The sequence below is a fragment of the Plecotus auritus genome (assembly GCF_963455305.1).
Source record: "Plecotus auritus genome assembly, chromosome: 4".
NCBI classification, from domain to species: domain Eukaryota; kingdom Metazoa; phylum Chordata; class Mammalia; order Chiroptera; family Vespertilionidae; genus Plecotus; species Plecotus auritus.
The window spans coordinates 121,092,439-121,114,487 of record NC_137775.1 but is presented as its reverse complement, the minus strand read 5'-3'; the positions used below and the strand labels follow the sequence as shown (position 1 = coordinate 121,114,487).

The 22,049-nt window shown below is 39.7% G+C and overlaps 1 protein-coding gene across 13 annotated transcripts in view; it reads left to right on the top strand.

Annotated features, from left to right (window-relative positions):
• Positions 1-22,049, top strand: part of CADPS2 (calcium dependent secretion activator 2) — a 498,042-nt gene that overhangs the window by 176,181 nt on the left and 299,812 nt on the right. For all 13 annotated transcript variants that reach the window (XR_013960502.1, XR_013960503.1, XM_080666495.1 and 10 more), the window contains exons 4-5: positions 7,545-7,625; positions 16,881-17,117. Coding sequence is in view for 11 of the 13 variants with exons in the window: in XM_080666495.1 (XP_080522621.1) it covers positions 7,545-7,625; positions 16,881-17,117 (318 nt within the window). In the remaining 2 variants the exon portion in view is untranslated. The remainder of the gene's footprint in view (positions 1-7,544; positions 7,626-16,880; positions 17,118-22,049) is intronic.

The following is a 22,049-nucleotide window of genomic DNA, read 5'->3' as shown; positions in this document are numbered from 1 at the left end:
GCAAAATATATGATTGGGAGGCTTCTGGTCAAGATGGTTGTGTAGTTAAACGTGGTACTTGCCTACACCCTAAACTACATAAAAAAATGCAACTAAACTACAGAACAACCATCCTTCAGAACTGTCTGAACTCTGGCTAAATTGAAGTCATACAACTAGGGAATTAAAAAAGAAGTCACATTGAGACTGGTAGGAAGGGCAGAGGCACAAAAATAGGCTGGTCCCACAGCCACATGTGGCAGTTTTTTATCAGGGATATCTTGGTTGCTAAGGTCCCTCCATGAGGAGTGAGGGGTCCCAGCCACATACCAGACCCTTCAGCCCAGGATTCCAGTGCTGAGAAGTTCCCATATCTCCAGACTGTAAAAACCAGTAGGGATTGTGGATGAGTGATACTGAGATTTCTGGAGTCCCAGGCAATTCTTAAAGGGTTCATGCATAGACTTACTCAGACTCACTCCCTCTGAGCTACAGCATTGGAGCAGCAGCTTGAAATGAGCCAGGGACATACAGGGAGGAACTAAATTGTCTGGCATCAGGGCAAGAGCTGGAGGGGGACAGCTTTCTCTAAGACAGAAGTGCTAGCAGAAGCCATTGCTCCTTTGCTGAGTCCTCCCCACCACAGAGCCAACAGGAAGGCACCATATCTGTCTCTCCATCAACCTGGCCCACACTGTTTGTCCTGCCCTGGTGATTCTCTGAGACCCCACCCCACCCAACTGGCAAGTCCAAGCCATTTCCCATGGCTTTTCCATATAACTGGCCTCTCTTGCCTCGTGCTTCAGACTTTCCTAAAATCTCTCAAACAAGCAGCAGCTGGCCACAGGGTGCCCCGTACCTCCTTATAAGTGGGCCCAAGCCCAGCACCAACAGCAGCCCTCCTTGGTTCACAGCCTAGCCTCTCCTGGGCACCTCCACGCCTAATGCAAGTAGCAGCCATCTGCAGATTGCTCTGTAGCTTGTGCTGGGTGGCCCCAGCTGTTCCTCACAGCCTATTGGCCTGGTGGTCAGTCCCTCCCAGTGATGCAATCAGCAATCAAGGCTCAACTACAACAGGATAGTGCACACAGCCCAGACAGGGAAACACCTGGAGTGCTTAGCTCAGGTGATTGGGGAGGCTGAACCACTGGGCCCTACAGGACACCTACTACATAAGGCCAACTCTACCAAGTCTGGGAGACATAGTAGCTCTACCTAATACACAGAAAGAAAAACAGAAAAGATGGCAAAATGCGGAGAAAAAAAGAAAAATATTGCAAATGAAAGATAAGGAGAAATCTCCAGAAAAAGAACTAAATGAAATGGAAGGAAACTACCAGATACGAAGTTCAAAACAATGGTTTTAAGGATGCTCATGGAACTTATTAATCAACAACATAAAAAAGGACCAGTCAGAAATGAAGGATACACTAACTGAAATAAAGAATAATTTATAGGGAATCAGTGGTAGAGTAGAGGATGCTGAGAATCAAATCAGTTATTTGGAATATCAGGAAGGGGAAAAACACCCAATTCAAACAGCCAAAAGAAAAAAAACCAAAAATATGAAAACAGTGTAAGGAGCCTCTGGGATAACTTCAGGCCTACCAACATTCACATCATGGGGGTATCAGGAAGAGAAGAGAGTGAGCAAGAATTTGAAAACATATTCAACATAAACTTTGCAGGGCAGAAGGAATTGGCAAGAAATATTCATATTCAAAGTGATAAAAAGCAAGGACTTACAACCAAGATTATTCTACCCAGCAAAGCTATCATTTAGAATTAAAGGTCAGATAAAGAGCTTCCCAGACAAGAAAAAGCTAAAGGAGTTCATCACCACCAAATCAGTATTAAATATAATGTTAAAGGGTCTTCTTTAATAAGAAGAAGGGGAAAAAATAAAAATATGAACAATCAAATGGTAATAAATACATATCTATTAGCAATTGAATCTAAAGAATCAAAATAAGCGAACCAGCAGAACAGATACAGACGAATAGATACAGAGACAATTTTTTTTTTTAAATATATTTTATTGATTTTTTACAGAGAGGAAGAGAGGAAGGGAGAGGGATAGAGAGTTAGAAACATCGATGAGAGAGAAACATCGATCAGCTGCCTCCTGCACACTTCCCACTGGGGATGTGCCCGCAACCAAGGTACATGCCCTTGACCGGAATCGAACCTGGGACCCTTGAGTCCGCAGGCCGACGCTCTATCCACTGAGCCAAACCGGTTTTGGCGATACAGAGACAATTTTAACAGTTGTTGGATGGGAGAGGTTTTGGGGTTATGGGTGGAAAAGGTAAAGGGATTAAGAAATACAATTGGTTGTTACAGAATAGTTATAGGGGTGTATAGTACACATAGGAAATATAGTCCAATATATATTCTAATAACTATGTATGGTATCAAATGTGTATGATATTTTTTGGGATGATCATTTAATAAGTTTTATAATGTCCAATCACTGAGGTATACACCTGAAACTAATATAATATTGTATGTCAACTGTAACTGAAAAATAAAAAAATGATCGTAAAGTGTAACATGTTTGGTAAATAATGAAAAAGCTAATTTGTATAAATAATGGAATTATCTAAGAGGTTAGAAAGTTAGCTTGGTAAAAACATGGGAGGACCTGAATACTAGGCTTAAGGTGTTTGGAGATCATCTCTCTCATTCATATTTATTTGTTCTTATCATTTACTGCCTGTTCTCATTTTTTCTCCTCCCCTCCCTTCCTCCCTCCCTCCCTCTGAGATTTTAGCCTGGTTATGGGTAGTCAGAACCATGTAGAAATGGAGTCAGTTTGAAGAGTGGATAGAAAAGAACATCCGTTCAGTTTTACTTTGAGGTTATTGTGGGTTGCCTGAAAGAAATTCTTTGCCTTCAGTTGGAGGTGGAGAGATGGAACTTAGGGGAGAGGCCCTTATGACATTGTATTGAGAAATGGCTGAAGACATTCTGACATCTAGAACAAGCTAAGACCAACGTGTGTGCTTGTGGGCTGAGAGAGTGAAGGGGCTAGCACAGGAAACAACAGTAATAATCAGTCAGTAGGGTAGAGTTATGCTCTGTCTTTGATATATATAATTTGTGATTCAAGTGATAGTGGATAATTAACAGGTGTATTGATAAAATAATTTGCTAATACTTAAAGCTTCGGTCAGTGTTTTAAGGTTATGTTGAAAAACCCATACATATGGCACTGTCAAAATAAATCAAACACTGGGCAACTAGAAAATTATATGGTAAAATGTTGGGTAGAGTGTTCTTTTGTAATCATTGTTAGGTTCATGTTGGTTATTGTTCATGATGGATTATTTGTAATTCCCCAGATTTATAGATAATTTAAATACAGTGAACCAGAATGTGAATTTATCTTAGGGAAAACACTAAATTTCCATACAGTACAAATCCTAGTCTGCTTTGTGTTTTTAATACTAAAGCATAAAAATGAATATTACAAGAATAACACAGTATAATATGTCTGAAGAGTTACACCATAATTAGAGTGGGGCCACAGAGAAAAATTGAATTGATTTTGTTCATGATGGAAGAAGGGCACATTGACACTAGGGGTTAGCATGTACAAAGGCATCAGTATTGAAAAACACAACCATTAATCCCTCTGTCTGGTGATAAGACAGATATCCTGATTCTAGAAAATAGATTAATCAGAGATGGTAATGATGCTCAACAGGGTGTAAAAAGCACTTCTTAAAAGATCTTTTTTGTTGTTGTTTAAAATATGAGATTTAATTTATCCAAGTATTTAATATTTATAGTTTTTAAAGCACTACAAGAATGATATCTCACAAGTTATAAAATGGAGCTGTTGGGCTAAACTTAGTGAAACTATTTTTGTGGCGTGTTTAAAATGTTCTTAACTGTCAGATAGTTGGCCACCAACACGCGCTTTTGGTCCTCCCCAGGACTTCTGTAAAGAGATATTTGCTGGACATCTCTGAGACCTCTCTTTTCTCAGAGCTGTTTCCATGGATCACGAGAGGAGTGGGGCATGGACAGCCCAGGGTTTGAGATTTGTAAGTCAAGCCTAATAGACTGCTGCATCAGGTCAACGTTTTCTCTACCCCTCAAACTCCATTTTTAATATTTCAGTGTTCACAGATTAGTCTTGTTACTGTCAGCCAGGAAAAACATCTCTTCCATCACTGAATTCCCATAATACTTGACCAGTAACTGTCTTGTATCAATTATATTGTTTTACATACAGGTTTTACTGTTTTCTGTATAAGGTGTGAACTTCTGGAAGGACACACTTTGTATAGTTGCTGAAGACTTTGCAATACCGCTTGCTGTGCAGTGGAGGAAAAAGCAAAGTTAATGAAGAAGTCAAGGGCCATTCAAGTCAACATTGTTAAGAGCCTATGTCTTACTGTCCCTTTCCAAAGAATTTAACAAATCTCTGTAAGGGTAGGGTTGATGATGTGTAGGTCTGTGGTGGCCGTTTTCCATGGCTTATGTTTGAAAGCATTGCAGACTCTTTTAGAACAAATAAACAGAAGCTTCTACACAAAAGTTTCTCCTAGAACATGGCTCTCTGCCTCTTTTGATTTAACCACCCCTTTGAGAATCTTTGATAAGCTACGAAATTTAAACAGTTCCCTAAGGGGGAAAAAAACACATACCTCTACCAGATTTTCACCACAACTTGAATAGGTTCATAGACTCCCAAAGGTCCAGATTAAAAACTCCCTAGCCTAGAGAAGTCTGAGTGTGGAAACAGTAATCCTTGTGTAATGAACAGAAGGAAAATACAATCCTATCTTCTGTACTAAATATTTGTCAAACCAGTGAAATATTTTGATAAGTTGTAAAAGGCTCTATGTAATAGATACTAGAGGCATTGCAGAGAATAAAGATACATTTGGGCATCTGTTATTGTCAGGGTTGAATGACCCTCTTTCAAAGACTTGGAAAATATCCTGTGCCAAGAAAGGCCATCTGTGAGGTAGGTAATCTGTCATCACATAAACTGTTGAAATCAGAAATTTAAAGTAAAAGAAAATAGAGTTAAGGTGAAGTCTTTGTGGAGTGAGGACTTGACTCTGGCTCCTACCACAAACTCCATATCCCCATTTTCTTTATCTCATAGCCCAAATCTCGCACTAGAGACAGGTGTGTCACCACCATTTCAAAGTCCAGTGCCTTACATCTACAAGCCATCCATTCAGGCTTTTCTTCTTCCTTCTCTCATTTTTGGGGGTTGCGGTGGAAAGTGGTATACAAAACCAAGTTCTCTGGAGGGTTAAAAAAGAAAACAATATTTTCACCATGACAATATGTACAACTGTACTTGCAAAATGAGATGTGCTTGAAGTAGCTAGGGAAATTCTCCACCACACTAAAGTAGAAAGAGTCTTGGTCAAGGACTCACAGTACCTAAATTCTGGTCTGCCTCAAGTATGTGATTCTAGGTTTTACTCTACACGACTAGATTGGGTTGGATGTGGGCTGTGAGGGAAAGAGTTCAATGATGACACCAAGGTTTGAACAACTGGGTATATAGGCATGCTATTTACATGGCCCGGCATTATAGTAGTCCCCTTACCTGCAGGGGATACGTTCTGAGACCCCCCCCCCCCCCCCAGTGGATAGCTTGAGACCATGGATAATATTGAACTTTATATATACTATGCTTTTCATATACATACAGACCTATGATAAAGTTTAATTTATAAGTGTGTTTGTTTTTGAGATGACAGAGAAACTCCTTTGCAATAAGGATTTAGTTTACGAAAATCTTGCCTATTTTTAACCTTGTTTTAAAATGAATTTGATTTTTAAAATCAACTTGGGAACATATTTTTTTAGAAAGGTAACCCCAGATCTTCTTTAAAATAAACAAATAGACTTCCTGTTTGTGCTGGAGACAGAGTGATCTCTCCTTTCCAAAGCTCAGATCTGATCATGTCCTTCACCTGCTCAAAACCTTTTTGGGGGGGTGGAATGCAAGCATCACTTTATTATTTCTTTACTTGGTGATCTGATCCCCATCTCTGTATTTCACTGCTGAAAAGCTGTATGACAGCTGACCCAATTTTTAGCTCCATGCAATTCCTTTCCTTTTCTTTTGTATGATATCTTCCTTACAAAAGAGGTAAAACCTTCTAATGACTTCTCATTGATGTAGGAACCAACTCCATACTCCCTGGCCATGAAGATTAGCTCATGAAGTAGCCCTTCCTCTCTTTCCAGACCCATCTCCCAAGTCCTCCTTCCCCCAACCCCGAAGTATTTCATTTCCCAAACCATTGCCTAGTCTCAACTCCAGACTTAGTGCCTCTTTCTGGGACATCTTCCCTTTTCTTTGCTTTCCATATACATTCCAACACCACTATCCTGTTGACCTGGCTTGCTCCTACTTATCTTTTTTCTTGTTAAGGCAAGTTTCAAAAGGTAACATGGTCAGTTTTTAGTTCTTTAGCAAATGGACAAATCTGCATGCTCCTGGGTGTTTAATGTACTCAGTACTAATTCGATCTTTAGATGGATCTTTACTAAGACATGGTTGTATTGTGTGGTGCAGGCCTCTTAATGATAGGAATGGGAGAGGGGAAGGAATGAGTTCAGAGAAACATCTACCTTGTTCACATCTGTAGCCCCCAGTGCTTCCCACATTGTGCCTTACTCATAGGTCAGTTTAACAGGTTTTATAATGGATCAATAAAGGAGGATTGAATGAATAACGGGGGGGAAAGGAATCATGAGGAAAGTAAAAGGAAGTTACAGAAAAAGTTAAGGATTATTTCAGTGGAGAAGTGAAAGTAATTTCTAATGTAAGTTGCAGATATCTTAAAAATGATGATAGCATGCTTTTCTTGCTTTCAGTCCAATTTAGAACAAGACTGAAATTCTAATGTGGTGCCAGTCTGTGAAAGGATGGAAGGCTGTCTTGGCAGTGTGAGTTTGTTGGTACTAGAATGAGGCATATATAAAGACTTGAATGGTAGAAAATTATTTCAATCAAATAGTACTTTTATAGTTTGGCACTAATACAGACTTGCTATAAAAATGAAGGGACTTTTTTAAAAGAACAAAGAAAGAAATGAAATATGATTCAGTATCTCACAGTCCAGAAATGCATTCTGGGAATTTCAAAGAACAAAACATGAGATGTATCTGTCTGGAGCCATTTAGGACTGACCTTCATGAAGACAGAAAGGTGAGCTGAATGAACTTCATGACAATTTAACATAACCTGAAGGAAATGAGGACTTCTTGGTTTAGAGTTGTATACAGTTTAGGTGAAGAATTGTTATAATTAGGTATTTTGGTAAACTGAGCTATCAACCTTAGAGATTTATTTACTTTTATTGTGAACCAAAACACAGTGAGAAGCTCCCAAGAAATTTAATTGGACCGCTAACCTAATTAAATAGTCTTCACTGTTGTCTTTTCAATAGGTAGCTGGGAAAATTTATTTTAAAAGGTTTGAGTCATTTTGTTTTTACTTTAATCTGCAGGTCACTGTAATTAAGCAATCACATATGTATAATTTCTGTGTGTGTGTGTGTGTGTGTTTTTTTTTTAAGTTGGATAATGCAGATGAACAAGCAGCCCAGATCAGGAGGGAACTTGATGGCCGGTTGCAATTGGCAGAGAAGATGGCAAAGGTAAATTATTAACTTGAACATACTGTACAATATTTCTTTATCTAGACTTCTGTGAGCTGAAAGAGTTTTGTATAGATAAAGCCAGCATAATTTTATCATTTTTTCCTTGACGTGCATACTTCTTAAGCCAAAATATCTGAATGTATATGATCTAAATGGAACATACTCTCTATTTTACATATCCAACGTATAAGTGAAATGTTTAAATTCAACGATAACTTTTGCAGATATATTCTTAAAACAATGCCTGAATTTCTCAAACTGCAAGATTTACATGAATTTTAATATTGCACTAAACATAACATAATCAGGGAGAAAAATCTCCCTCCTGTGAAATTATATATCTCAAAGTGTTCAGCACAGTGTTTGGCACACAGTAGTAGTCAACCAATATTTGATTGAATGAGTGGATGAAAAATACCATTTGAAGTTTCAAGTACAGAGTCTGACAGAGTGTGTTCAATACAATATTGTAGTTATTTGTGCAATCACTATTTCTATGAACAGAAAAAGATTTCGAACAAAAGTCATGAGTTTCTTTTTCAATTTTGGAGATGTGTTAGAGAGATTGGGACTTCATTGTCTAAATTATTCTTTAGTAAATGGCTATATTAATTTACTTCAGTGGCACAAAAATTTTAGTCCTTCCCAATAGACTTGAGGTTATAATGCTGTTGATTATTCTGAGAATAAGTTTCCCCCCTCTTTCCCTTCTCCTAAGCAAAAACATTGAATGTTTGATTGATAGATTCTCCTCCTCTCTGTCTCTCTGAAGAATCCTCTCTACTTAGGGATTTTTCTTCATTATGAAAATTGGTGTAACACGTACACAGCAAAGTGCACACATCTTTAGTTTACAGCTCGATGTGTGTATATACACCCTGTATAACCACCTCCCAAATCAAGATATTGAAGTTTTTAACATTTGAGAAGACACATCTTATAGTGATTTATTTAATAATCATATTTATTTCTTTTACAAATAAAATATGTACGAATCTATAAGTTTTAAGAATACTACTATTGTGTTTATCTAAATGTCTATTAAATAACAAAGTAGAGAACAGCTGAGAAATTGGAGGTGATTAGAAAAATAGAAAAAAATTTAAAAGGAAATGGGTGATAGAGATGACAATATATTTTAAGAACCAAGTCAGAGATATATAGGGCAGGAAAATTAGGTTTACAGCTGTGAGTAGATGAAGCAGAGTGTATTTATTCACTACTGTAATAATCATGACCTGCATGTCTTTTTCCATACAACCAACTGTAACCTACTTTTGCCCACCCCTGTGTAAGGAGTAATCTCTAGAGGAGAGAGGTCATAAGATGATATGAATTGGGGGCTCAAACATTACATTCACAAAAAGAGCAGTGTTTAGCAGCACAGTTTGCCATGTTACCATTTCCAGAGAGGCACCACATAATCTAGAGATTGGAATATGGGCATCATAGGATAGAAATCAATAAGCTTCAGGCTTGTGGAAGCTTTAGAGAGAAAAACACTTTCCTGGAAACCCTAACCTAAATTGACAGCTGGTTGGAAGGGCATTCGCTTTTCTTAAAAACCTGAGACTGAGAGAGAATCCAGAGGGATGTGCCAGACACCTTGGGGCAGGACTCTGCTCCTGGGCGCAGCATTGGAAGTTGCCTGCTGGTGTGTAGATTGTGCCCAAGACTGTGCACATTGTCATAGGTTGGACTTGCTTCTCCAGTGGCCTGGCTGAATATTTGACACATTAGAATAAAGTTTAGATAATTTTCTAGAGTGTTTATGGGACAGAAGGGAGGCCTTTGATATGTTCTCTTGTTTCTGTTTGCAGAGGAGGATGTGTATTAATAACCTCTGGCTGAGTCAGAGGGGAAGGGCCTGTGATGCACACTCAGACTTTTGTTTGAGGGGACCCTGATGGTTTTATCAGAAATGTGATAAAGTAGGAAATGTAGAGAAGGAAGTGAAGCCAATGGGATCAGATGGAAAAAAACAACACAAAAATAAGATGCCTTTTAGCCCAGTCGGTGTGGCTCAGTGGTTGAGTGTCGACCCATGAACCAGGAGATCATGGTTGAATTCTTGGTCAGGGCATATGCCTGGGTTGCAGGCTCGATCCCCAGTAGAGGGCTTGCAGGAGGCAGCTGAGTGATGGTTCTCTCTCATCACTGATGTTTCTGTCTCTCTCTCCCTCTCCCTTCCTCTCTGTGAAATCAATAAAAACATAAAAATATTTAATAAAAAGAAATATGGAAGGATCTTTTTTTAAAAAAAGATACTTTCTGTTGAATAGACTATTGACATAGAGTATGTTTTCTCCTTCAATGTCACTAAATTTAAGCCATCTTGATAAAATATTTATAAGGCTAATTACAACTTGCTGACCTTGTTGGATTATATTTCTACACTAATCCTGTTCACCCACAAAGGTAGATGATATAATGAATTTATTTTATAGAGAAGGAGATCGAGGCTTAGGAAAGATGATTGACTTCACCCAGATTTTGTAACAAGTAAGTGGTGGAGGCAGGCCTCAAACCCTTGTCTTTTGACTCCAGAGCCTGGCCCTCTCTCTGAGACCCGGCTGACTCTTCAGCCTGATAAATCTGGAAGTGTGTATTAATAGTTAGTGGTTCACAATCAGTCACATCTTCTACCACACTGCTCAACAACACGATACAATAAAACCACAGGGCAGAAATTTCTGTTTCAAGAGATAGAAACATTGATCTTAGTAGTTCAGCCAAGGTATAATTAGGAAGTAGGAGAAAAAATGTGGACAGGGCCAGAAAGACCTGTGGTCAAATCTGTCATTATTGGTTTTTAGATATATAACATTAGACATATTATTTAACCTTTTGGAGCCAAAATACTTTTTGAATACCTATTAAAATAGCCAGGCTCTGTTTTAAGTGCTTGGGATGCATAGTTGTCTTGGGATAAAACCAGACAAAAATATTTCTGCAATGCCATGGTGGAGCTTAAATTTTATTTGGGAGAGCCCCGGTGCTATAACTGAATTGTGGAAGGTGATCATTTGATAATCTGGAAAATACAACAAAGAGAAAGGGTGGTTACAATTTTCAGGCAAGTGGTCAGAGTAGGCCAGTCATTGGCAGTGCTATATTTCCAGTTACTCAGCCCAAAAATGTGGGATCATCTTTGACTCCTTTCTTCTTCTCACACCTTATGCCAAATTTATTAGGAACTCTATTTGCACCTGTGTTCAAAATATTTCCGGAACTTAACAGTTGTCACTATTTTCCACTTGTCAAGTTACCATTGTGTCTCACCTGAACAACCATTCTGTCCTTTGGCTAGGCTCCTAGTTTCTACTTCCCAACCGGACAGCCAGTGATTCTCTGCACAGAGACCTCTCCCCATGTCACCAAGAATCCTATCTAATAAAAGAGTAATATGCAAATTGACCATCACTCCAAAACACAAGATGGCTGCCCCCATGTGGACACAAGATGGCCACCACAAGATGGCCAGCAGGGGAGGGCAATTGGGAGGGACCAGACCAGCAAGGGAGGGCAGTTGGGGGCGATCAAGCCTTCAGGGGAGGGCAGTTAGGGGTGACCAGGCCGGCAGAGGAGGGAAGTTAAGGGGGCGACTGGGCCTACAGGGAAGGACAGTTGGGGGGGGGACCCAGGCCTACAGGGGAGAGCAGTTGGGGGGGACCAGGCCTTCAGGGGAGGGCAGTTAGGGGTGACCAGGCCTGCAGGGGAGGGCAGTTAGGGGCAAACAGGCTGGCAGGGGAGCAGTTAGGCATCAATCAGGCTGGCAGGGGAGTGGTTAGGGGGTGATCAGGCTGGCAGGCAGAAGCGGTTAGGGGCAATTAGGAAGGCAGGCAGGTGAGCAGTTGGGAGCCAGCAGTCCTGGATTGTGAGAGGGATCCCAGATTGTAGAGGGTGCAGGCTGGGCTGAGGGACACCCCCCCCCACCCGCATGTAGAGGGTGCAGGCTGGGCTGAGGGACACCCCCCCCGCACAAATTTTGTGCACCAGGCCTCTAGTAAAATAAGTTCCTACAGTTGTCTGCGAAGTCCTTCTCTGACCTTGTCATGCTTTAAGCTCTCACTTTTGCTCAGTCCACCCCAGCTGTGTCAGCCTTCTTGGTCTTCCTGCCATAGGGTCTTTGGTCTGGTTACTTTCCCTTCCTGCAGTGGTTTCCCCCTGACATTCACATGCTTTTGCTCCCAGAATTAATCAGAGTTCTCCAGAGAAACAGAACCAATATAGATATATGATCTCTTATTGATTATCTTTGGACAAATATATGCATAATAGATATATAGACATTATATATATACTAGAGGCCCGGTGCACGAAATTCGTGCACAGGGAGGGGGGTGTCCCTCAGCCCAACCTGCACCCTCTCCAGACTGGGACCCCTTGAGGGATGTCCGACTGCCCGTTGGACATCCGTCGGACATCCCTCACACAATCCAGGACTGCTGGCTCCCAACTGCTCACCTGCCTGCCTTCCTGATTGCTCCTAACCGCTTCTGCCTGCCAGCCTGATCACCCCCTAACCACTCCCCTGCCAGCCTGATTGATGCCTAACTGCTCCCCTGCCAGACTATTTGCCCCTAACTGCCCTCCTCTACAGGCCTGGTCACCCCTAACTGCCCTCCCCTGCAGGATTGATCACCCACAACTGCCCTCCCTTGCAGGCCTGGTCCCTCCCAACTTCCCTCCCCTGCTGGCCATCTTGTGGCGGCCATCTTATGTCCACATGGGGGCAGCCATCTTGTGTGTTGGAGTAATGGTCAATCTGCATATTACTCTTTTATTAGATAGGATAGAGGCCTGGTGCATGGGTGGGGGCCAGCTGGTTTGCCCTGAAGGGTGTCCCGGATCAGGGTGGGGGTTCCCTTGGGGAGTGGGGCGGCCTGGGCGAGGGGCCTGTGGTGGTTTGCAGGCCGGCCACGCCCCCTGGCGACCCAAGCGGAGGCCCTGGTATCTGGGGTTTATTTATCTTCTACAATTGAAACTTTGTAGCCTGGAGCGGAGCCAAGCCTTCTGCTTGCTCCGAGGCGGCAACCATTTTATTTTGGATTTATGTATCTTCTATAATTGAAACTTTGTAGCCTTAAGTGGAGGCCTGGGCTGGCCAGGGTGTGCGGAAAGCTTGGCTTCCTCCATCACCGGGGGCAACCCTAGCCTCCTGCTCTTTCCAGCTCCATGGCTGCCGCCATTTCTGTTTGGGTTTATGTATCTTCTATCATTGAAACTTTGTAGCCTTGAGTGGAGGCCTAGGCCGGCAAGGGCAGGCGGAAAGCTTGGCTTCCTCCATTGCCGGAGAAACCCAAGCCTCCCTCCTGCTCTCTGTGGCTGTAGCCATCTTGGTTGGGTTTATTTGCATATTTGCTCCTGATTGGCTGGTGGGTGTGGCTTCTGGGCGTGGCTTGTGGGTGTAGTGGAGTGGTGGTTAATTTGCATATTACTCTTTTATTAGATAGGATACACACACACACACACACACATATATATGTATATATACACACATATATACATATACACTGAGTGTCCAGATTATTATTATCTCTGAATGCATAATAATCTGGACACTCAGTGTATATCCTATATAATAAAAGGCTAATATGCAAATTGTCCCCTCCATCAGGAGTTTGACCAGCAGGCAGGCCAGCCAACCGCCCATGTTTCTTCTGAATGCATGCATTCAGAGATCATAATAATCTGGCCACTCGGTGTGTGTGTGTGTGTGTGTGTGTGTGTGTGTGTGTATATATATATACACACACTCACACACTATATATATATATATATATATATATATATATATATATATATATATAATACCAGGTATATACATATATGCATAGGGATATGTGTGTCTATATGTCTATATAAATATATTTGTTGAGAGAAATATTAACTGATTGATTTGATTTATAGGAATGGGATCATATGGTTGTAGGGCTGGCAAGTCTGAAACCTATAGGGCAATATAGTGGGCTTGAAATTCAAGGAAGAGCTGATATTGTAGTCTTGAATTCAAAATCTTCAGGGCAGGCCAACAGGCAAGAAACTCGGGTAAGTTTTGATATTACAGTATTGAGGCAGAATTGCTGCTTTGCTCTTAAGGTGTTTTACTGATTGGATGAGGCCTATCCAGATATGGGAGGACAATCAGATTTACTCAAAGTCTACTGATTGTAAATGCTAATCATATCTAAAAATTATCATCACAGCAACATGTACTAAGTGTTTGACCAAACAGCGGCACTATAGCGTAGCCGAGTTGACATGTAAAATTAATTATCTTACTCCTTTATCTACTTTTATGCTTAAAGGCCATCTCCTCATTGAGTCCTTCCCTGGCCACCCTATGTACAACACCTTTCCACTCCATGTCCCATCTGGGCTTTTTCTCCCACTGATCACTTTCAACCTTTTGAAATGATCTTATTTAAGGTATATATTTCCTTACAGTAAAATGTAGGCTCCATAGTACCGAGGATTTTTTTATCATTATCTTCGTGGTTACATCCTAAGGGCCTAGAGTAGAACACATAGTAGCCACTTGGTGATTCAGAGTTAAACCAGAGAATAACCCTATTTCTGATGCTGTTTTAATTTAAAAGATCACGTTTAACATGTATACTAGTCTGATGTATAATTGGTCTGTTTCCAAGAAATAGGCAACACAAGCAAGTTAAATAAGGTTGATGAATTACTATCAGTAAACACAAAAGCATTGAAACAGAGTTGTCACTTTTTTTCAAAGAGAAAAATATCCTAGTATAGCCTATTTCCTGAAAAGTTTGAAAATGCTGACAAAATATTCAAGTTTGGTGATTCCTAACAGTCTCCTCATTGAAAAATGACAGTGAATGAAATGTTTTTAATTAAAGTTAAATAAGAATAGAGAGTAGCCAAAGGGGGAGGGGGAAAATATATATATATCTCCCATGAACACAGACAGCAATGTAGTGAAGACCAGGGGAGACGGTGGTGGCGGCTTGGTGGAGGTGGGCAAATGCTTGGGGAAGGGAATGGAGGACATCTGTAATAGTGTCAACAATAAAAAAAAAAAAAAGAATTGTTGTTTTTTTATGTGCCAATGCTATTTGCCATAAAATAACATCCTGAAAATTTGAAAAATAAAGATGGAACACACAAACTTACAAACATGTGATATATTTGCCTTTTGCTATGCTAAAATATAATTTTTAAAAGGCACAATTATGACTCTTATACAAATATAAAAATGAACATACATTGAAGATTTCATTCAATGCATAATTAATAAGCAAACTAGTTAGATGTTAAAACTAGTCCAAACTGGAGGGTGTTTGAAAACTGGGTGTTGGGGGCAAAGGTAAAATAAGATTAATAGAGATATAAAAGTGATTAATTTCCAACTAGGATTTAAATTATAACCATTGCATTATTCTACTCACTAGACACAGATTGTTTGTATGTGTTTCAGGGAAATTTCTATAAGGTAACATGTAACTTCATTGGGAACTTTAATCAATAGTAAACAGAAAGTTGAAGTAAGCACATTTCCTCAGATGACCCTTGGATGGCCTTTGCCGTCACATGACATTGGAAGGAACTGTCCCCTCAGCTTTTTGCCTTATTTCTGAGTTTTGGTTGCTTTTTATGACAGCTTATAAAATTGGTCCGCAAATGTAAAATTCGGTTATTATGGCTTATTTTGCTTTTTTTTTTTTTCTGGTGTGTGTACTGAGAAACCATCCCAAAGCATTATTTTTTTTTTCAAAGGTAATCAAGGTATTCTGTAACTGTGTCCTTATATTTTTTTACTGTGGAGGCAAACTTACTATTTTGGAATGTTGCTTAAAACTATAGAGGAATGTTAAAAGGATACTTAATCTTCCTTGGGGAAGTTAGTTATGCATGTAGAATTTTAATCATTCTGTGATAATATGCAGTTTAATATTGATTATGTGTAAATTATTTTAAGAGAAACATGTGAAATTTATGTGGGGGAAAAGCAGAACAGGTGGCCTGGGAGTCTGGGACTGATTTGAGAAGTGACACCAGATGTTCTTCCCATCGTGAGAATGAACTGGTGCAGGTGAGGCCGAGACTGCTGCAGGCTGATGAGCGCACGCTGGAGGTGGTCCAGTCATACAGAGGGGCAGATCTAAGGTTATGCCTTGAGTGATGCCAGAGGAAACAATAGTGAAGGCATTGGTGTTCTGGAAATTTAGGCGATCATCTGAAAGATGTCTGCTTTGCTCTCACCCCAGCCAGTTGTGTACAGTGGTTGTTATGTTACACTGCACTTGACATTCTAAAGCTCTATACCCTCTACCTTTAAGAGAAGAGTTAAGGGTCAGGTTGTCAAAGATTAAAGACAGAGCTAAGAGTGTGAGGAAACCTCATTTGCTGTGTTTGGGAATATAAATGTATTTAATCTTCTCTAAGAACAATTTGGCAATCTCTCTCAATATCTTATGTAAATATCAACAGTTGAAAAGAAACAAATCTGATTGCAGCGGTAGCAGGATTGAATGGCAATGCTCATGTAATTCAGAAAACATAGAATCTTTAACTTGGATATTGTTACTTTTTTACTTTGAGCTTTTATCATAAATTGGTTTTATTTTGCTTTAAACTTAATATTTTCTAAGGCTTTCCTAAAAATCTGAATTTATGGACATAAGGGATCATGACACATTTCTGTAACATGAAAATTAAGCAATTTTAGAAATATGACTACTGCAATTTAATATTCTGACATTCATGGCTTTTATTTTTTACCTTTGAATGCTTATTTATAAAAAGCATACCCTCCAAACAATGCACATGCGTGGTAAGAAAGAAAGATATTGTTAAAAAAGTTGTTTCCTAAAAGACAAAGCAGTGCACAATGAACATTGTTCTCATAGGCCCGATACCCCAAGAATTTCCAAGCTAACAGTGGCTAACTAAGATTCATATGTACACTAAAACTTCTTACATGTATATTTTCAGAGTTTGTTTATCCTTTAAGCAAATACCTCATCAAAAATAAAGTTAATGTGGAAATGTATATAATGTTATTCATTTGGTACCATAATGATCCTTAGTAGGGTATATCATGTACCTTTAGATATAATCAAATTTGCCAGAGCCTGAGGCTTTTAAAGCCTACAGACTAAAGTAGATTCATTATGTCTAGTATTGCAATTTCTAAGAGTCAATATATGCCAAATGTGTTTTATGATAAACTGGAAATATGACTTGTGTAACATTGTTATTTTAAAAATTCTTTTCAAGGAAAGAAAATTCCCCAAATTCATAACAAAAGAAATGGAGAATATGTATATAGAAGAGTTGCGATCCTCAGTGAATTTGCTAATGGCCAATTTGGAAAGTCTTCCAGTTTCGAAAGGTGGTCCAGAATTTAAACTACAGAAATTAAAACGCTCCCAGAATTCTGCATTTTTGGACATAGGAGATGAGAGTGAGATTCAGCTTTCCAAGTCTGACGTGGTGCTGTCGTTCACCTTAGAGGTAGGTGGCCTTATCTCATGCTCGCCTTTGACAGCGTAAATGAGGATGCAGATAGTTTTGGCTGACCTTTGTGGTAACCTTTCAAATTTAAACAGTATCTATATAATAAAAGCCTAAGTGACCATTATGGCAGAATGCCCAGAACGACTGGTCGCTATGATGCGCACTGACCACCAGGGGGCAGATGCTCAATGCAGGAGCTGCCCCCTGGTGGTCAATGCACTCCCACAGGGGGAACGCCACTCAGCCAGAAGCTGGGCTCACCGCTGGTGAGCACAGTGGCGGTGGCGGGAGCCTCTTCCACCTTCACGGCAGCGCTAAGGAGCAGCAAGCCAAGCATTAAGGAGTAGCAAGCCGAGTGGTAAGGAGCAGCGAGCAGACAGGCGGTAAGGAGCGAGGTGTCCTGGACATCCCCTGAGGGGTCATGGACTGCAAGAGGGCACAGGCCAGGCTGAGGGATCCCCCACTCAGTTGGGCCTCTTAGTCTATAATAATAAAAGCCTAATATGCTAATTAGACTGGATGTTCTTCCAGATGAAGCCAGGGCTGCAAGGGAAGCCCAGGTCCCAGGTGCCTGCCAGCAGCCGGAGGGAAGCCCGGGTCCTGGGTGCCATAGGGAAGCCGGGGGAAGAAAGGCCTACTCTTGCATGAATTTTGTGCATCAGGCCTCTAGTAAAATAATAAACATTTTGCCCTAACTGGTTTGGTTCAGTGGAGGGTCCTAGGTTTGATTCCAGTCAGGGGCACACACATGCCTGGGTTGTGGGCTCAATCCCCAGTAGGGAGCGTGCAGGAGGCAGCCAATCAGTGATCCTCTCTCATCATTGATATTTCTATCTCTCTCTCCCTCTCCCTTACTCTCTGAAATCAATATATATATATATATATATATATATATATATATATATATATATATGTATATATGTATATATGTATATATGTATATATGTGTGTGTATATATATATAAAATAAATGTTTTGAGGCCAGTCACCGTTGTGTCAGCTTAGGCTAGTGTGAGTTTATTGTTAAAGGAAATACCAAAGCACACTGGGGTGGAAACAGGATTTAAACATATAACTGCGTTCTCTGATATTGGGGAACTCCTCTCAGGCTTTCAGTTAAACTTTTTTTTTTAACCTACTTCCCCTTTGAGATCATCTTTCTGGAATCAAATCACATAAGCAGCTGGCTGTAAGTGTTGGATGCATGTAGATGATGAGAAGCAGAGAACTCTTCTGCTCCAGAACACCCAGCTTCATGAGAGGTACCATCAGCATTACCAAGAACCGAAACAAATGCCATGCCTTTAACACTGTGCCCTCCAAGACTTCAGTGTCTTCCCTTCCACGCAAATCCCTGGAAACCAGATACTGACTGGCTATTACAGCCGCCTGTCCTCACAATTACATTTCTTCTTTGCCAACCTCTGTATCTGGGCTGATTCACATATATGTCTGTGGTTTGTATACAATGCACACACACCCTAGCAATAGCAAGCTGACATTTATAGCTCTCTCACACATTACCTTAACGCTAGCTCCTTGCTTACATTGTTACATTCTCCCTCCCCGGCCTAGTGCTGCTATTTCAGTTTGCTGAGTGACAAGACAAACAAAAAAAAAAGTACCCTGGAGTTTTAGGAGGCACAGTTTTATATTTCTTTTTTTTGAAATATTCCTACACTTGGCTTGCTTACTTTATGGCAAAAAAAAAAAAAAAAAAAAAAAATCAGATCTATATATTTTTTTTTTCTTTGCTTCTGCATCTCTGAGATAAACTTAAGCTTGGGAAAAACAGCTGCCTCTCACTTTCTTAACTTTCAGGCTAATGATTTTTGTTGGTTAATAGATTAAATTTGGTTTCAGAGTAGGAATAAGACATTTTCTTCTGATGCAGGACACAGTCTGGGGATACCTCATGACTTAAAAGTGGCTTTGCTGCGTATTAGGTTTCTTCTCAATCTTTGTAGCCTCTTAACCTAAGGTTGTTTACTTTGAAACTACATAGTGGATTTCCTTCTTATTTCTGCCTGAGGTTTCCTACTGACTATAATGTAAAATGCCAACACCCCTTTCCCCCACTTTTATAGGTTTTTGTATTTAATGACAGCATAACTTTTTCTACAAGTTTGATATTTAAATTCATTAATGATAAAAATAATGTGTGAAGAAAATTATTTTTGTAATGGCTAAATCTACCATTCCTTCGATAAGCACTCAGAACTGAAAACAGTTCAAAACATTTTCTCTGTTTAAAAATCTCAGATGCTGTGAGTTGGTGCTTAAGTGAAACTAAGAATTATTATTCTGAACTTTATTGCCATTTTGTTAAATAGGGTCTGTTCAGTCAACAATAAAATAGCCTTAGGGAATACAAGTTAAAACTTAATTCTGCATGGTATAAGAAGCTTGTATATTTATAAAATTATTATTATTTTTAATATACTTTTGTTGATTTCAGAGAGGAAGGGAGAGGGAGAGAGAGATAGAAATATCAATGATGAGAGGGAATCATTGATCAGTTGCCTCCTGCACGCCCCGACTAGGGATGGAGCCTGAAACCCTGGGTATGTGTCCTTGACCGGAATCGAACCCAGGACCTTTCAGTCCACAGGCCAATACTCTATGAACTGAGCCAAACCAGCGAGGGCTATAAAATTATTTTGATATTCTTTATTGCTCTGTCTATAGGAGGCAGAGATTTTCCTACCAAAGCACAATACAGATCTATTCCCTGGTGCCCACAGTATTTTAAGTAGAAGTCACATGTCTAGTAATAAACTGAAACCACATGAAGAGCAGACTACACAGCACTTATCTGTAGGACTCCCTGTGACCTAGGCCTGGCTAACCTGAGTAATTATCCCAGCCCATTCTCCAAGCCTCCTCCTCAGACCCCAGATTTCGCCCAAGAAACTCTGAAAGGCAAGCAGTTCATCCAGGTTAAGGGCCTCACACATCACTCGGGCTTGGAGTTAGTCCAGTGGAGAAAGGTGTCTTATTTAAGAACTGAAGTCTGAGGAATACGTGCAGATTTGAAAAACTTTTCCAATTTTATTTTTCAATTGCTGCCCACTCCTCTCTCCTCCCACCACACCTTGTTCCCTTACCTAGCTTAATTTTTGCCACAGCTCTTATCACCTGACATATTTAGACATTTGTTATGTGTTTTCATTACCTGACTTTTTCTACTTAGAATGTAAGTTGCAGGAAGGTAAGATATTTTTGGTGTTTTTTCTTTTTTGTTTGTTGAAGTATATAGCAAGCCTACAACAGTGCCTAGCACACACTCGACTTGATAAATATTTATTTAATTAGGGACTTTGGTGGTACCAAAAAGCATCAGTTAGCCATCCGTGAAGCCTTCAGAGAGAATAAAGCAAGAGATAAGCTAACCCACAAAACAGGAAGCCATAGAATGGTATGTTAAAACTACATATAATTAAAGCCAGGAAAGCAAATGTTCATCTCTCAAGTTATGTTATAAGGGGAAATGGGTCATGGCATGGACATAGTTGGTGTCCACACAGAGCGTTTTCAAGTGTCTGAGTGCCCCATAACACTTTGGCAACATGTTCCTCAGAAGTATGTTTTCTAGTTCCATGTTTTGTATATGCCTCCCTTCCTTTTGCCTCTAGGAAAACTTCATCTATTTCATCCTTATTAAATCGGTCACAGAGAGATCAGGGAAGAGAAGATGAAACAGAACAGTTTTATTTTCTGTAGTTCCATTATCAAGTTTTCCTGGGAATTGGTTTGAGACAGTTACCTAAATTAGGTTAATTTAATGGTCCATAGAATTAATTCGTGGCTGTCTTCTTTACCATTAATGATTCAGACTGGCTGTGTGTGGCTTTTTTTCTTCTCATCCTTTTGGCAGTTATATCTGTAGAACTGTGTTGTTTTATTTATGTGTATGGATTCATAACAGAAGTTACATCCTTTGGAAGTGGCAATTCTGCAGGATAAAACATCCCCTGCACAGATGGGAGTATTGTTTTGAGGGGCGGATGCGGTTTCACAAGTTGGATGTTTTAGGAGGTCCTGTTTACAGCAAATTGTAACAGAGGTGACAGAAATAGTGTCAAGCACATGCTTCCTTCCTTCTCTCGTGTACTTTGGCTGTTAAACGCGTCACAGAGAGATGCAGTGCAAACAGTCCCATGCCCAGCCATGAACCAAGGCTATCAAGATTTCTAGATTTCTCTTGTGGTATACAGTTCTCCTATTTCATACATTATAAGTGACCATCCAAAATTTTTATTATTGAATTAATAAGTCTTTAGAGTCATGGTGGTAAGTTTATTGGTATGGTTATAAATTTCATTTGTCTCAGCTTCTGGTTATTTTATTTGGGTTCTAATGAGTTTCAGTATTACTAATGTAGTAAATTTGATTATTAAAAATGCAGAAATTTTTGTTTATTTTTCTTATACAGGGTTTAGTATTTTACCCCAACTTCCTTGAGTATTAGAGCAGCTATGAAAGATAATAGCTATTCTCTATTAATTCTCTTAGTCTGTTTTAAGTCCTTATTTTTATTCACATGTTGCTGTGCATTTCAGTGTGAAAAAATGACAAAAAGCTTGGTTGAGGAAGGAAAGTGCTCCCGAATTTGATCTTTGTTTTTCTGTGATGGGTTTCCCATATATTTTTATGAAAAAAACAAAGCAATATGCATTTGTATTTATAAACATGACACTTCTGTTATAGCAGAGCTAAAAGGAAAAACAGTTATTTTAAGATGGTTTGTTTGTTTGAGAGCTTGGTCTTAAGGTTCATTTCACAACTCAGTGAAAAGTATTATGACTTTAATCAAGTATTGAGTGATCAATTAAGTGATATAGAGGGTGTTTTGGTGAAGATTTTGGTAGCTGTATAGCATTAATGTTATTAATCTTGTGTATAGAAATACAGCATGAGATCAGTACG